Source organism: Equus przewalskii, chromosome 1 (genome assembly GCF_037783145.1).
Source record: "Equus przewalskii isolate Varuska chromosome 1, EquPr2, whole genome shotgun sequence".
In the NCBI taxonomy this organism is placed as follows: Eukaryota; Metazoa; Chordata; class Mammalia; order Perissodactyla; family Equidae; genus Equus; species Equus przewalskii.
In genome coordinates, this window is record NC_091831.1 from 60664793 (window position 1) to 60681663 (window position 16871).

General features: G+C 40.9%; 1 protein-coding gene across 2 annotated transcripts in view; it reads left to right on the forward strand.

Moving 5' to 3' along the window:
* The first annotated feature begins 11829 nt into the window (after nucleotides 1-11829).
* Nucleotides 11830-16871, forward strand: part of MCU (mitochondrial calcium uniporter) — a 188508-nt gene continuing 183466 nt past the window's right edge. For both annotated transcript variants that reach the window (XM_070565555.1, XM_008530593.2), the window contains exon 1: nucleotides 11830-13214. In XM_070565555.1, the coding sequence (XP_070421656.1) occupies nucleotides 13068-13214 (147 nt within the window). In that variant the 5' untranslated portion in view covers nucleotides 11830-13067. The remainder of the gene's footprint in view (nucleotides 13215-16871) is intronic.

Genomic DNA, 16871 nt, shown 5'->3' on the forward strand with positions numbered 1-16871 from the left:
GCACGCTCCACTTCGGAGGCCCAGGGTTTGCTGGCCCGGAACCCAGGCACCGACTTAGCACCACTTATCAAGCCATGCTGTGGGAGGTGTCCCACATATAAAAATAGAGGAAGGTGGGCACGGATGTTAGCTCAAGGCCAATCTTCCTGAGCAAAAAGAGGAGGATTGGCGGCAGATGTTAGCTCAGGGCTAATCTTCCTCAAAACAACAACAAAAAGCAAAGAAAAGAGAAGAGACTTTACAACACAGCACATAGTAGCTGCCCACTCTACTTATGTATAAAACTGGAGGTGGCATTGAATACAGACCAGGAAGTAGAAGCTGTGTACACTTAATAAATAATCCTGCCTATCCTACATCACTCATTCCATTTAAAAAGTCAACAAGAACTTTGGACCCTATACCCATAATGACCTCTGAAAGAGGAGGATATGGGAGGGGCAAATTTTGAAGTATAGTGAAAAGAGAACTGCTTTGAGAGTCATAAAGCATGGATTATAGTTCTGCCTCCACCACTAAATAGTTTTGTGGCCTTGGGAAAGTCAGTTACATGCTTAGACTTCAATGACTTCACTGTCGACTGAGAGACTGAATTAGAGAACTTGTCAAATCTTTTTCAGGTCTAAACTTCTATGTTGCTTTTTTCCCATCGCAAACTGAATAGCCCAGGGGGAAACAAAGCAATGCTGAATTGTAGCTTAAAGAGTATTATATTGAACTGCATATCAAGAGCGCTGGTGGGTCAGCTCTGGTGGCCTACTGGTTAAGTTTAGCGTGCTCTGCTTTGGCAGTCCGGGTTGGGTTCCAGGAGCAGACCTATACCACTTGTCTATCAGTGGTCATGCTGTGGCGGCAGCCCACATACAAAAAGAGGAAGATGGGCAGTGGATGTTAGCTCAGGGCATATCTTCCTCAGCAAAAACAGAAAAAAGGAGAGGCAGCCAGCTGGTGGTGTAGTGGTTAAGTTCACGCACTCTGCTTTGGCAGCCTGGAGTTTGTAGGTTCAGATCCTCTGCACGGACCTACACACTGCTCATCAAGCCATCTTGTGGCAGCATCCCACACACAAAATAGAGGAAGATTGGCAACAGATGTTAGCTCAGTGACAATCTTCCTCACCAAAAGAAAAACAAAACTAAAAACAAACAAACAAACAAAATGGATCACTGGCTTCCAGAGAAGCAGATTACATTAATGATTAAGAGTGTAAGGGATGACGTCTTTCATTCCTGGGTTTGAGTACTGAATTTGCACAAATTATTTAACCTCAATTTCTTCATCTGTAAAAGAGGAATACTAATACCTGTCTCATAATGTTAGTGAGAAGATTAAATGAGCTAATACATATAAAATCACTCAGCACGTGCCTGAGACCTAGTAAGTCCTCAGTTTTTGTGTTATGGAGCCATAAGGGACAATGACTTGCAAGTGGGTCTTTTTGCCTAGGGTCACTTGCACCAATAGAATGAGAGCTGGTTTGCAATAGCAGAGCAGAAACATTATTCGCTGATCAATGAATGGAGGAGGCAGAGCTCGTGCTCTGAAACACCTTCTCTCTGAAGGGAAGGTGAGCAGGTTTCTTATAGGATGTGAATGGGTGAGGAGGGTCCAGATGATCACTCTGGGGCGGGGACATTTGGGCACACACAGATCTTCCCTTCAGGTGCATGGCACCTTTTGCAAACGTTTCCTTTGGGGCATGGCTATCTTGGACCTTTCTGGTTTGGACTGGTTCTGCTGTTTGGCCATCTGGCAATGTTTTGCCTTGGTTCCTATAAGCAAGCACAACTTAAAAAAAAAAAAAAGCATTAGACATGGAAAATGTTTTAGGGACTTCCCTGGATGACACTTGGTGATGGTGATATTGAACCTGTTAATCTCAAGTTTGTGTGCCTGATGCACATAAGCCAATCACTTAGACATTGTGCTTGGAGATGGAGAAAGGTTTATTTGAATTGGCCAAAAGGAGAAGGTAGGAGGATAGGTTCTCTCAAATCCACCTTAACAAGAGAAGAAAGCAAGGAGTTTTATAGAGCTAAGGGGCTTGGCAGGAGGAGTTTTGGAGAAACAAAGGGATAATCTGTGTTTCTTTGGCTCTGAATAAGTCCCTGGGCAATCTGACTTCTGGGCGTCAACTGCAGCTGAGGGCTGGTTATCTGGTGATCCTTGAAGGCATTCTTTTTCTTCTGTGAAACAAGCTCATAAATCCTTCTGACCTTTGAGTCACTCCTCAGGTTAAACAAGAAAATAGCAAATTGACAAGATTAACTTCTTTTCATAACAAGGTCAAAAGGTAATCTTGTTGAATATTTACAGTAACCCTCAGGTACCAGCTTCAGTGGCATTATTCATCCTAGCTCTGCTACTAAATTAATTCTTGATTGGCCAAGTCATTCACCTCTCTGAGTCTCTTTTATTTATTTTTTCCAATCAGAGACTAGGACTAGTTTATTCCCAAGGTGCTCTCTATTTCCACCTTTCAATCTCTATCTTTTTATGTTTGTAATAGAAACTTTTGTTTTAGATATTTGGCAAGTTTTGAATTTAGTGCACAGAGTAGTTTCCCAGAAGGATCCCCAAATCTGAACTACTCTCATAGTGTGTGAGAGGAGCATCCCTGGTTACCAGGATATGAGTTTTATAATTTTTTTTTTTAAAGATTTTATTTTTTTCCTTTTTCTCCCCAAAGCCCCCGGGTACATAGTTGTATATTCTTCGTTGTGGGTCCTTCTAGTTGTGGCATGTGTGACGCTGCCTCAGCGTGGTTTGATGAGCTGTGCCATGTCCGCACCCAGGATTCGAACCAACGAAACACTGGGCCGCCTGCAGCAGAGTGCACGAACTTAAACCGCTCAGCCACCGGACCAGCCCCTGAGTTTTATAATTTTAATCTTAAAACCCTTTCAGCTGTACCTCTGCTCCTTGTAACATGAGAGCCTACGTCTTTAGGTAACTGGGTCCCAGGCCACAGGACAGTCCTAGAAGTCATCATTATTGCCATATTGGTAAAGGGCAGAAGTCACTTAGGCCCCCAAGACATTTGTCTCAGTAGGCAATTAATCACATTCACCCACAGGTGATGATTTGATTAAATGTGAATATACTGCAAACCATGGATTACTAGAATCATGTTTCTTGTTGGCAAGGAGCTCAGCACTGCATTTAATTAAGCCCAAAGACTTGCTCACAACAATCCTTAAATCGCATATTTGAGGGTCTGTTTTCTTGATCACTCCCGGTACAAATTCTGTATCAGTTGGGAGACAAAAACCATGCCAGTTACTTGAACAGAGATAATTTCATATAAATCATTGTTAACTAGGTACAAAGATATTAACTAAGTTACTTTAAGGGTAAAAAGAAAACTCGAGTGAATCATGAGGTAGCAACTTTAGGAAGTATCTACAATGCATAAGGCTGAGAAAACAAAGGAAAATGATTAGAATTATTAAAACTTAGAGAAGAGGCCCTTATTAACAATTATGTATACTAAATTGTCTCTGTTCAGGTAATTGGTGAGGTTCTGTCTCCTAAATGTAATATGACTGATAACAGTGGTTGCACAAAATAAATTATACTCCTACCAGCAACATATGAGGGTTGAGATTGTTCCATATCCTTTCCAAAATGTAGTATTTTTCACCTTTTTCATTTTAACTATTCTGTGGGCTTGAAGTGGGCTTCAAGTAGGCCCACTTTAATTTCAAACAAGCTTGAAATTAAAAACCACAACACTATTGCACTGTGATTTTTAATTTGTGTTTCATTCATGGGGAATGAAATCAAGCACCTTTCCATTTGTTTACTGGTTATTTTGATCTCCTCTTTTGTAAATTATCTGTTCAAGTCTTTTTCCCATTTTTCTATTGGGTTGCTGCCTTTTTCTTATTGATTTGTGAGAGTTCTTTGTACATTTTGGACATGAGTTCTTTGTTAAATATATCACCTCAGCTCTCTGGCAATATGCCCAGGCAGCCTTATCAGTTCAGATGTGCTTCCTTTGATTAAATGGCCCTAGGAACTGAATTACTATGTTGTTCTTATTGTAGTAGCTCAACAAACATAAGAGCAATGGAGTGGCGGTACTATAACTTTCTCTATTGTGAGAAGATAGGAATATGCTTTTTATTCATTCATTCCACAAATCTCTTTGAACACATGATTACTGAGCATAATTATGTGCAAGGAACGATGTCAAGTATGTAAGTTTGCTTTTTTCTGAAGTATTAGGACTCAGCTTGGGGACTTTACACATATTGTCACTGTAATAAAATAAGAATCTTGCAGTAGATTAAAAAAATTCTTCAAGAACCCAGAATGGAATGTTTTGGAAAACCAAACAGCTTATAGCCACTAACTATCTGAGGCCAGTGGATATTAGCTATCTGAAAAAGTCCTGTGCAAATGATTAAAGCTCATTCTAGATTTTAAGACTCATGTTTTTATTTGTTCATTCATTCACTCAAATCAAATATCTGTTAAGCACATATTATGGAAGCACATTAAATGGAAACTAATTTCTTAGATCTTCTTTTCTTCTTCATACTTATCCTGGGTGGTAACATTCTACTCCCATGGCTTCGATTACTAACTATGTATATGTTGATGCCTCCCACATCTATTTCTATAGCCCAGATGTCCTTTGTAAGTCTAAGAATCAAATAACCAACTGTCTGACGAATATTGTTGCTTGGATGTCTCAAGGCACCTGACACACAACATTTTCAAAACTGAACTCATCTTCCCCCAACAAATCTTTTCTATATTTCCTCTTTCAGTGAATGGCATTAGCCAGTTGCCCAAGTGACACACCTAGAAATCTCCCTTGATGCCTTACTCTCCTTCATTCCCACCCCCTAATATCCTACCAATTACCAATACCTTTTGATTCAACTTCTTATACACAATCTCTCTCAAATTAGTCTATTTTTTTCCCCATGGCCAATACTATAAACCGTACCACTGGCATTTCTTGCCTAGATCTCCTAATTTGTTTTTCTGCCTTCAGTTTTTCTAGTCTCCAACCTATTCTCTAATCTCTCCCATTTCTAAAATCCTTCAAGACTTACCTTTGCTCTTTGGATAAAGTCCAAATTCCTTAATATGGTTTGTAAGGTCCTATGTAACCTGTTCCTATTGCCTCTCTGGTATCAAATCTCACTACTCTCCCTCTGGCATTTACTCCTACTAATCCTTCAGGTCTCACCAAATATTACTTCTCCTGGGATCCCTTCTCAGATCCTCAAAAATGGGTTAGATGCCCTCCTACAATATTCTCCTGCTTCCCTTACCTCTTATTATTATATGGTAAACTTTGTGAGGCCAGAACCTATATTTTGTTAGCTGTGGTAATTCAACTAACAAATCACATTATTTATTGAAACAATGAATGAATTTCCTGGGGATCAGTGATAGCCATTACTGCAGTTACAGAAGAAACTTTTTTTAAAAATTATATTTAAGAAATATTTCAGATCCTTTAATACAAAGAGATATCTGGGCACAATGTAGTTAGAACTAACACACTTGGAATTTAGTATAAGCCAAAGTCTGTCTTATTTATTCAGATGTGCTTAGTGAGCTATTGTTTGTGATGAGCATATGTTAAAAATTTATCTGCCAAGATGGAACAAAGATTGAGAATTACCATTCTAAGGGATGTATTCCAGAAATGACTGACTAGGATTTTATTTTTCAAAATTGGCCTGCTTACTATGAACCTATATGTAAAATCTGATTTAACAAGAGTCATTCATTTCCCAGGACTATTTCTGGGAGAAGGACCCATGTTGGCAAACAGAAAGTTATTTGTTTATGTTTATATTTTTTCACCTTCCAAAACACAAAATTGATGAGAAATCAGCAAGAGCCAGTTTTGAAAGAACATCAAATCTTAACCATCTTTCTTAAATCTTCTTGAGTTCTACATCATGAGAATTAATATAATTGTATTTCCAAATTAACAAGATTCTGAGTTAGGACCCTTTCACATGCTACCCTGTGTTTATAATCTAGTAGTATTATGTAAAATTTTCCTCTTCTTGATAATAATCATGTTTTGATTGAATAGATAATAGGTCTAATTGCTTTCGGACCTCAAGTAGTTGCATCTATATATGCTATAAATCTTGCTTAAATTTTAACAAGTTATTCCCTCTGATGCTGGATAAGCCAAAGGGCTGTTTCAATCTAATATATACTTAGCAACAAAGTGAGGCATGAAGAAAGGAACACAATGTATTCTTATAATTCTCTGAGATTGAAATTTTGTTTATACTCTAGGCAATGAAATAGTTAGAAACTATTTAAATAGAATTGTACCCTACTACACATTGAAGCAAACAACTACAATTTCTTCATATGTTTTCTTAGCAATGTTGAGTGGGGCGATTATTACATTAGTAGTATGTTTTAAATTTATGCTATATTGATGCTCTGAGATAACTCAGGGGATCTTTTAGTAATTTTTTTGAGTGACATATAAATGTTGGACTGCAAAGTTGGAATTGATCCCATTTCAATGTTAGGAGGGATAAATGAGCATTTTAGAAAAAGAAATACATGATGCAGAAAATGTGAATTTTGGAATATTTCTCCTAGCATATATTACCTGGCATATAATAGTCACTGAATATATTTTTCTTGACTGACTGATTGAATGAATAAATATATTATACTCATCCACGTTTTGTCCCCTACTCTTATCCCACCTCTCAATTAGTCATTACTTTCTGAGTCTCCACCCAAATTTTAGATACTTTTGCTCCCAAGTTTTGGTAGCTGGAATGGCTTTTAACGTACCTAATTAAGAATGATCTGTTAATGATTATTATCTCTTTGAATAATTTCCTTCTCATTTCACTCTTTTAAGCTGTCTTTACACTTTCCAAGTCTCATGCTGTTTTTTATTCCTTAGGCTAGTTTTTATTAAATAAAAGAGAACAAAACTCTGTTTTTCTCTGCCTTTTAATAAATGTGTCTTTGTCATTCTTTCCTTGATCCTTTCCAAATCAGCAGTGGTTGCCGTAAGTGACGGCTGAGAGACAAGATGCCAAGTGCAATGGCTAAATTTAAAGAGCAGCATTAGCACCTGTTGTTAGCTGGCAATGACCAGTCTCACGCCCACAGTTTCCGCCACCCTCTGCCTCCCACCAAGTACAACCCATATCCCAGACTCTTTATGTGCTCATGTATAAATAAGTACTGATTAAGACTATATAAATTATATCAAAATGGAGAATGAATATAGCATTTGACACTTAGTTCAGTTTCAGAGGAGCTGAAATTCGGGCGACACTCAGCAGAACATAAAGATGTATTTGACTTTGAAGTAAGCAGATTAAAGAGGCTAGGTAGTTGATGAATTTTTGAAGGCTATTAATGGACTATCTCACCCCAAAATAATATTTTTAGACCTGCCATATTTTGTGAAATTATTTTGGCTATCAGCATTAGAGGCTCCTATAAATGTAAATGTTGTGTAAAAGAGGCTATCCAAGAAGTACGCATCATCGTTAAAGAGTTAGCTTAAATTAATTTGCTAGATTGGCAACTCTAACCTGGAAGAGCTCTGTAGGAGAAAGCTGGTAACATAAATAATTTTGATATAAAATACACGTTAAAAGTGAGAAGAGAAGGGGACTGTGGTCCAGCCAGGCAGATTAGTCTAATCAAATAGGTCTGATAGTCAAGGAATGTGGCAGACCTTATTGTCACACCAGCTCATATAAAATACCAAAGTACTATGATAGAAAGTCAAACAAATATGAGAGTTTAATTTTACCTGGACATTTACTCTCAGAGGAGGCTGAGATGGTCTTCAAAAGAGTAGAATAGGTGGCTTCTAGGTACAATAGGAGCAAAGAGTTGGAGGTTGGAATGTCAAGGTAAGTTCAGGGAATGGGTAGAAAATACCTGGAGAGCACTGAGAGAGGGGAGCTCTTTACCAATTTGGAATTTTGTTATAATTCAGACTTGTCAGAGAAAGTTCTTAAGATTTTTTGGCACTTTTGAAGACTCTGGAATGGATGGTGTTAAGTTCCATAAGAATGTATGCTGAATTCCTACGCATTTAGGAGATGTGGTTTATCTGAATGCAAAAGCAGTGCCCTACCCCTTTGAATTACTTCAGATAGAGACAAAAGACTTCCTGGCTCCAAAGGTCTAGTAAATAGCAAAGGCTGTAGGAGGTCACAAGCCAATCCAACACAAAAAGGACAGTGTCAAAATTTGCTGCCAACCTCTCAGAACCTGAGAACATGAACAAAGACACTCCTATTTGAACAAGACCTGCCCTTCTCAACTCAATGTTTTCTCGGTGTTCTGCTCTTGACAGAAAAAACTTGCAGATTTGATATTCCTGATCTAAAAGAATGTTAGATTATAGGGTCACTGAGTTAAACAATGAATATGGAGCCAGTCATTCTTTGGAGGCCAGGGCATGAGACTCCTGCCACAGAAAAAATTTTTTTTGAGGAAGATTGGCCCTGAGCTAACATCTGCCAATCCTCCTCTTTTTGCTGAGGAAGACTGGCCCTGAGCTAACATCCGTGCTCATCTTCCTCTACTTTATATGTGGGACGCGTACCATAGCATGGCTTGTCTAGTGGTGCCATGTCCGCACCCAGGATCCAAACCGGCGAACCCTGGGACGCCGAAGCCGAACGGCTGCACCACGGGGCCGGCCCCCCACAGAAAAATTTTAAGACGGAGTATGTAAATATATCTATGTAACTTATGTATGTAAAGTATGTAAATCCAGTGTGAGGTTGCAGTCTACATTAGAGTAAGGGGGATGGGAGTATTGGGGGAAGAAAAGAAGAGAAACAAAATGAGGAAGGAAAGAAATGTGTGTGTGTGCGTGTTTAATGGAGTGAGACTAGATAGACAGGAAACGATATGAGTTGGGGTTTAACAGTAATCGAGCCCTTCTCAGCTACATTGACTAGAAATATTTATGATCCAGAGAAGGTGACAGAAAAAGGACATAAAAGAAAACAAACGCTAGGAAGTCATGGGAAAGTGAGTGGTAGTGATGGAGAAATGACTGCAGATGGGAAGGTGTAGACACATAGGAATAATGAAATCTGGAAAAACAGTGAAGCTAAATCAGATCTAGGCTGTGGTTCATGATAAATTTTTGAAGGTGTAGGGGAGGAGGACATTTCCTCTCCCCAAATGTGGGTTCGTCTGGCCGGAGAACGAATTAAATTCACATGAGACAGAATAGCAAGAGAAAATTAAACAAAGCTTTATGAGGAACCATGGCCTGGGGCCTTTCTTCCAGAAGGAAGAAAGGGGACTGAAGAAGTGGGGTGCACACAGTGGTTATATACCCCCAAACGGGGTGTTTCACATGTGATTGAAATGTCCCTCCCACAATAGTCACAAGATTGCCCTGTCGGCACAGCACTTGATGGACACAGCAGGTAGTGGTCTGCTGTCTCAGAGGGCGTAGCAGGAGGCAAGTCTATGTCTGGAGCTGGGCGGTCACAGGTGAGCGCAGCAGCAATCGGTTCCTAGCCTAAGGAAAGATGCTTAATCCTTAAGGAATGCCAATGTTGGGAGGGGGAGGGAAGTCAGTTACAGGAGGTTACCAGACTAGCACAATAAAATGCAGATTTTAAGTCCTAGCCTCTGGTATTGATTAAGAGTTTTTGGAGAGAAGGTCATCGACTTTCTTCTTCCTGGTACAGAGAGGGAGGCACTTTTTACAAATAGAGATTTACCTTACAAATGTAAACGTGTCCTAACAAAGGACAAGTTCCATTCCTCAGAGCCTCCTTCCCTGTCCCAGTTTATCAAAAGCAATCAGCCTCAAATAATACTGATGCCAAAGAGACATATCTTGGGGTGGCCAATTCCAGGTCCCCACAAAGGCTAAACCCTTTCCTCTCACTCTTCTTCATACACTTTTCCCTGATCTTTAAGAATTGCTGATCTCACTTGAATAATTCTTATTTTCAGTGAACCATGAAACACAGTCCCCAGATCTCTTAGCAGACCCCTTTCATGTTTTCTTGCTAATGTCAGTGAACTCTGTGTATCACTTACCCTGGCTATTCTGGAATGCTTAGGCAAATACTCCACTGGGTTGAGTCATATTTGGGAACTGACTTCAGTGTACATTTTTGTAGGAACCTAGTTAGGGTTTCATGCTCCAGGAAATCTGTTCTGATTAGTTTTAGCTAAAAAAAGGATCAACCTGTTTTAAGGATTGGCACAGAAAACAATTCTGCAGCCATGTAGGTTTCAGTGACCATGTTTTTATAATTATAAAAATAACATGCAAGTGGGAAAAAGTTAAACCATTCAAAAGGGTGGCTACCCTTGAAAACTCCCCAGAGTTAATGCTTTCTTGTTTATTCTTCCAGAAATCACTGTGTAAATTATATGTATATATATCTTTCTTTTTTAATTTTTAAAACTTTTTTTTTTTGAGGAAGATCAGCCCTGAGCTAATATCTGCTGCCAATTCTCTTTTTGCTGAGGAACACTGGCTCTGAGCTAACATCTATGCCCATCTTCCTCTACTTTATATGTGGGATGCCTACCACAGCATGGCTTGCCAAGTGGTGCCATGTCCTCACCCGGGATGCAAACTGGTGGACCCCGGGCTGCCGAGGCGGAACGTGCGAACTTAACCACTGCACCACCAGGCCAGCCCCAATACATATATAACTTTAAAAGGATCACCTATATTGTATTATTACTTTTTAAAAAGTATATATGGGATAATTTTTTTAATGGTTTTATAACATTTTGTTATAGGGTTAGTCTCTATTTAACCGATTCCCTATTGTAAGAGATTTAGGTTTTCTTCAATTTTTTACACTCAAAAGTTATGATGTTCTTAAGAATTTTATGGTTACTCTGCCATCCTTTATAAATGTAATGTCTCTAGAGTGTTCAGCACAGTGTCTGACGTAGCAAGTACTCCATGAATATTAATTCCCTTTTCCTTCGTATATAATTTCCCTTTATATATAATTTTTTTTTTTTAGGTATGAGGATGACTTTCTGTTGAGCTATCTACACTTTCTCCTTATGGGGCCTGGCCAACCAGCTGATGTGAGATACATCCTGTGTAGCTATGGATAAGGATTTTCTCTGTGAAGAGATAATTGACATTTGTTTAGATTAATTTCCTGCCCTGGATTATCAGAACTCAGTTTAGTCAGTAGATCTTCAAATCACACAGCCTACCTGTGGTGCATCAGTGGTTTCATCTCAGTAAACAAAAGATGACATATTTTGGCAAATAGATAAGAAGAAAGCTTTTGGTAATCCCTCCAGTTTCATGTTTATGCACTTAAAAAAGCCTCTACGTATTGTGGTTCTTTTGCAAATGCACAGAATTAAATCTCAGTGTTGTAGGATGAACTTCTAATTTTCATACGTGGATAAATAGAGGACAGGCAATTCCAGTAGAACTTTTAAAGTGTAAAATGGAGATGGAGGGCACAATCCTGTTTCATAGCCAGATTTGGCAAAGGCACAGAAGATAAAAACAAAACTAAAATCCACGGTAACCCTAGTAAGAAGGTGTGAAGGGACCAGAGAGAAGGGGAAATGTCACGGCATGGGTAAATGCATAATATGCAGATGGGATAAATATAGATGAGTGGAAAATGATTGTAAGTGAACTTGCTCCAGGAATGTCACAGATTTCCAACTAGGGAGATTAGTGTGTACAGCTGTTGAATGGGGGGGGGCGCGCATCTTACTCCTGAGCTCTCAGGTTCCACTGTTGGGCAATAAATGCCTTTTGGGTGAGTAGCATGATAGTCTCACCTGGGGAAGCCAATCATTTTACTGTTCTAGGGTGGGGAGGAAGGATTAAACAAACTAAAAGCTCCACTTCATTATTTAGCCCTTCTCGGCCAAAAAAGTACCATTTCAGTCAAACTTTAAAGGATGTTGTTAGAACAAGTGACACAATAAAGTCATCTGTGTTTTGTGTTTGTTGCTTGTTTTAACTTTGTCAGCTAAGGCTACACTACAAAGATGTTTTCCAAAATTTAGGATAATACTTTTATTTGCTTACCAAATTGTTTCCCTGCTCCAGATTTTAAAAGGAGGTGAGAATTAACCAGCTCATAATAATAAGCAGACAGCAAAGAAATCCTCTTCTAAGGAAATTCAGGAACTCCAAATCTCCCTTCTTTCCCAGTCTTTCATGAGCTCTCCTTATAAGCTTGAGGAAAAAAGTATTTCCCAAGAGAAAATGATCAAGAGTTATTTTAAAGTATATTCTAACGGCTGGTTTAGCTAAACTATGAACATTCAATAAAATAACCTTTACATGATTTTTACTATATTATCAACATCTTCTGTTTCTATAGTAAGTGCACACAAGGTCAAAGATGGTAAGAAAATAGAGAGTGTTGCTTCTGGTGAGTGTAAGAATATCAATAAAAAGGTGCGGTAAAAATGAGTTGAGTATTTGAAATGTATACAGGTCTGTTAAATTCACTCTGATGGCATGTACTCATTCATGTACTTTGATATGATAATCATTCTACCTCTCCTATACTATTCTACATATCACAGTGCTTAGATCACTCCATAATGTAGGGTTAATTTCAGCACATCCAAATACCATCAGTTATGAATGATAACTCTGGGCGTGTCGTTGAGAGTTCCAGCGTACCTCGTTTATGATTATTAATTTGCTGTCTATTTTGCCAACTTAGAACACTCACGAAGTACAAAGCTTTGCACAAATATCTATTTTTCCAGTTACCCGTATCGAAGCTCTATCCTTGGCGAAGAGTAGCCGAAATCGAATATCCATCTGTGTTCCTGCTATTCTGAGGGTCTCGGGTGCCAATTACCGGTTCCCTAGAATTTGCCCGTAATTGACTACGTCCCACAATAGGTAACTCTGGAAGTGACAGGCAGCCTCAAGTGTGGGTCTCCCGCCTATCGATTGGGCTTTGCAGGAAGCCCCACCTCATCAACTCAGTTAAGGGCGGCAGTTGGTCCGGCGCCGGTGAGTGGCGGGTCTTAGCTCCGCCCCGGCCGTCCGCTGCGCTGCCTGGGTCGGCGCCGTTTCCAGTTGAGAGATGGCGGCCGCCGCAGGTAGATCGCTCCTGCTGCTCCTCTCTTCCCGGGGCGGCGGCGGGGGCGCGGGCGGCTGCGGAGCGCTGACTGCCGGCTGCTTCCCCGGGCTGGGCGTCAGCCGCCACCGGCAGCAGCAGCAGCACCGGACGGTGAGCGAGCGCGCCCGGCGGCTCCGGGGAGGGCGGGGCGGCGCTGGCTTGGGGAGCCCCGGGCCGGCAGGCCGCCGGGCAGCGGGCGAGTTACCTCAACTCGCGGCCGCTCCCGAGGTTGCCAGGCGCCGGGGAGCGGCCGTGCCCTTCAGGCGCCTGCGGCGGCGACCAGGAAGAGAGGGAGGGCGGAGGAAGCCGAGAGGAGGAGGACGAGGAGGAGGAGGAGGAGGGGCGACGGCGGGGATGTTCCCGCAGCACCGGGGACACCAGGGCGGGGAAGGGACGGGACTTGAACCTCTCACTGACCCGCCCCCCATCTCAGTCCCTCCTTCTTAACAGCTCTGCCCCATTGCTTCCGAACTGAGCCCCATGCAAGTTGTCCCCTTTCTCTCCTCCTCCGAGCGGGTTGGGGTGTCCTGAGTTGCCGCGGCTGCCTTTGTATGTGTCAGGAGAGTGGCAGTGCCATGCTGCTGGCAACTGTCCGCTGAGAGGAACCCAGGACCCCAGCGGGGCCGCTCCTTCGTCCTCTCTTAGCCCCCTGCCAACGAGCGAGAAGGAAAATCAAACTTTATCCCCCTCTGTGACTTCCTGCGTGTGTGGGCATGGGGAACAGCTCCTTTGCAATGGATGCTGCATTGCTCCAGGAAGCAAGCTCCATCCCCTCAGGTCCTTAAAGGTCCTTGGTGGTCCTTTTGGAGGGCTAGTTTATAAGCTTGTTCACGCGTGCCTGAAAAAGGAAGGGTGGGCAGCAGGCAGAGGGAAAGCAGATGTGACAAGTTGTTCTCAGAGGCGGGGATTTGGTGGTTGTCTTAACCAGTTATTGCTGGATTTCATTGGCTGGCAACGAACGGGAGTTTCTATTTGAACAGCCGGGGCGGGGGGCGGGGGGCGAGGGGAGGTGTTCTGATTTCTTTTTTCAATTGCAAGAGATCAACTTGGCATGGAATTCTAAACCTAACAAGTCAGCAGGTTCTCTTCCCTTAGACTTTCTAGACCCATACATGTTGGTCTCTGGCCCACTCTGAGAGAAAGAGTGTTGATTCTGTTTCCTAGGGCTAAGTTGTATAGTGTGGTAATGAGAGAATCACAGCAGACAGCCTGATAGGAGAAACAAGTCCCATCAGCTCCCAATAAATACTTCCACCTGTCTTGCTCTGGTCACAAATCTCTTGAGAGGAAACTGAACTGGAGATTTTCAGAGAGTATACCCCAAGAAGAATGACAGCATAAAATTAAGTGTCTGAAAGAGCTATGAAAAGAACTAATGCTCTATAAATGTAAGATGGTATTGTTACTATTAGTCATAGGTATGGACCCTATCCTTGTGAGAAAATTATACTTCTTCATATTGGGCATACTGACATATTGCTTTGCTGAAGCTTTTGGATGAGAGCCGAGCTTTTCCACAGTTCAATTTAGATTTGCATGTTTTATAGCCTCCAGTTATGTGTTTTGTTCTTTTTAAAAAATAAGGCCACCTCCAAATCTAATTGCATTGCCCTTTCCCTCAAACTGTTTAAAGACTTCCCAAGTTGTCTTTGTTTCTGTATTTTGATAAGCTATCTTCTGACTTTGCACAGTTAGTTTGTAAGACTATTTGGGTGTGGTATTCGTTTGGCATTTTTAAATTTGTGTCTTGTATATTTTCCACTATGAGAATCTGTCAGGCTGTGAGTGTCTTCCCTGTGTGGGTACTTCATGAAAGTGTTCTGTGCTATTCTGAGGTGGGTAAAAGTGATGTGCTGAATTTGTAACTGAAAGCACAATTAAAATGAAGTGTTATTTCTGAAGGGCAGAAGTGTTATCATAGGAATGGTGACTTGTAAATGCACTTAGAATTGTAGGATTTTGAAGAAACTTGTGCCTGATTGTAAACTGATGTTTGTCTTTTTCTGTTGAAGCCATCATGTGTACAGCTGTCTCCATTCTTTGATTCCTCACAAGACTCACTTTGAAAGGTATCTCTTAGAGATTTAACTCTTGGCATTTTATGCCTGAAATTGAGGTCCAGAAAGGGGAGAGACTTGGTCAAGGTTACACAGCTGATATGTAACAGTTTTGGGACTCCCACCCACCCCAGATAGCGTCTCCCTTGCTGTGATCTTTATAAAGTGCAGTTGCCCCTTCACATCTCTTTCCTCCTTTATAGAAGTACTGTCTATAGTATTAGGAAAGCGTTAGTATTTCAAAACCCCTTGAATGGAAATTCTCCTTTAAGTAGATGCTGATTTGAGACACATGCATTAGGCAAACATGGGAACAAACAACTTGCTCTTCTACAGGTCCCTGAGAGACTCTGAGGTTGAATCCTGCATAGGAGACATCCTGTGTATGTGCAGCAGATGGCACTCTGCATTGGACTAGATCACAAGTCCGGCTTGTGCCACTTTTGTTCTGTTATAGTAGGAATGGTAAATTAGAACCAGGGGGGCATGACCAATTACAGTACTGGTTAATTTTTTGCTCGAGAGGCATGTTTTTTGAAATCCATCTTTTCCATGTTTTGAGAATGAGTCCAAAGCAATACAGAAGTTCAGCTAATTGGGAACTGAAGTTCAGCTACATGTGGTTGCAAAGTTATAAACATACTCCTCCCCTGGCCCCCCGCTTAAAACATCATTCAACTGAGTAAATAGGGGTAGAGGTGCAGGGGCTCATTCAATATTTTTAGCACCATCTAGTGTAATTTTTCCCTTCTTGTGTGAAGAACCTGTTATTGCTTCTCAGCTTGTGACTGTGAGACTGATGTAAAATGTTTGTTGCATGCCTTTCTGTGTGGTTAGTGAAGGTGGCTGCTATTTTCAAGGATGATTCTTTGAGGGGGAACTGCCTTTCATTGTGAGCTGAATAACTCCTGTGCTAAATCAGACTGTCTCTTCTCTGATTATGACAGCCTGACTATTGGCATTTCCTGGTGGTCAACGGCTATGCTGACTTACTAAATCTCTTGCTTAAGTCTTTCATTGTACTGTTATAGTTTGTGGCTGTCCTTCTCTACTTTACACGTTGTAGTTCTTTGGCAGCGATGTAATTTCAGTTTAACCTGAATGTTTTAAGAGGTTACATTGCCTGACACAAAGGCAAGTCCCAGTTCTTTAATTGGGTTTCTCATGGTCTGGTCCAGTCTTACTTTGCCAGATCCACTCCAGCACAAATACTCTACTGTACTTAAGCCAATATCCCATATATTCATACTAAACATTTATGTAGTTCTTGTAGCTGAGTTTCAGTTTTGATCACTCCTCTAACCTCTAAAGTCCATTTTAGGTTAGAGGCTATGACCTATGCCTCTGCTTTGCATCGAACATCCTCTCTTTATGGATGGGGAAACAGACCTAATGGGAACTGAGGAAAGTGACTTGTTAGGTTATGTTTGTGGTTAACGACATCTGGGATTAAAATTCTTTCAAATGGAGGTGGATTCAAGGAGAAATCCTAGTCTGAATCTTAATTTGTGTGATTCCTGTCTCTTAATCCCTTTTCATTGTTCCATTCTGTCTTCTCCGAATTCTGATAGGATTTATTATTTTTAAGACACAGATTGACTTGTTGTGTTGTCTAAATGTTCATTTGTGGGCATCTTATCTTACTGGAGAGATAAGACAAAGATTGTGTATCTTATTACCTTTGTGGGTCTAATAGAGCCTGGCACAGTGC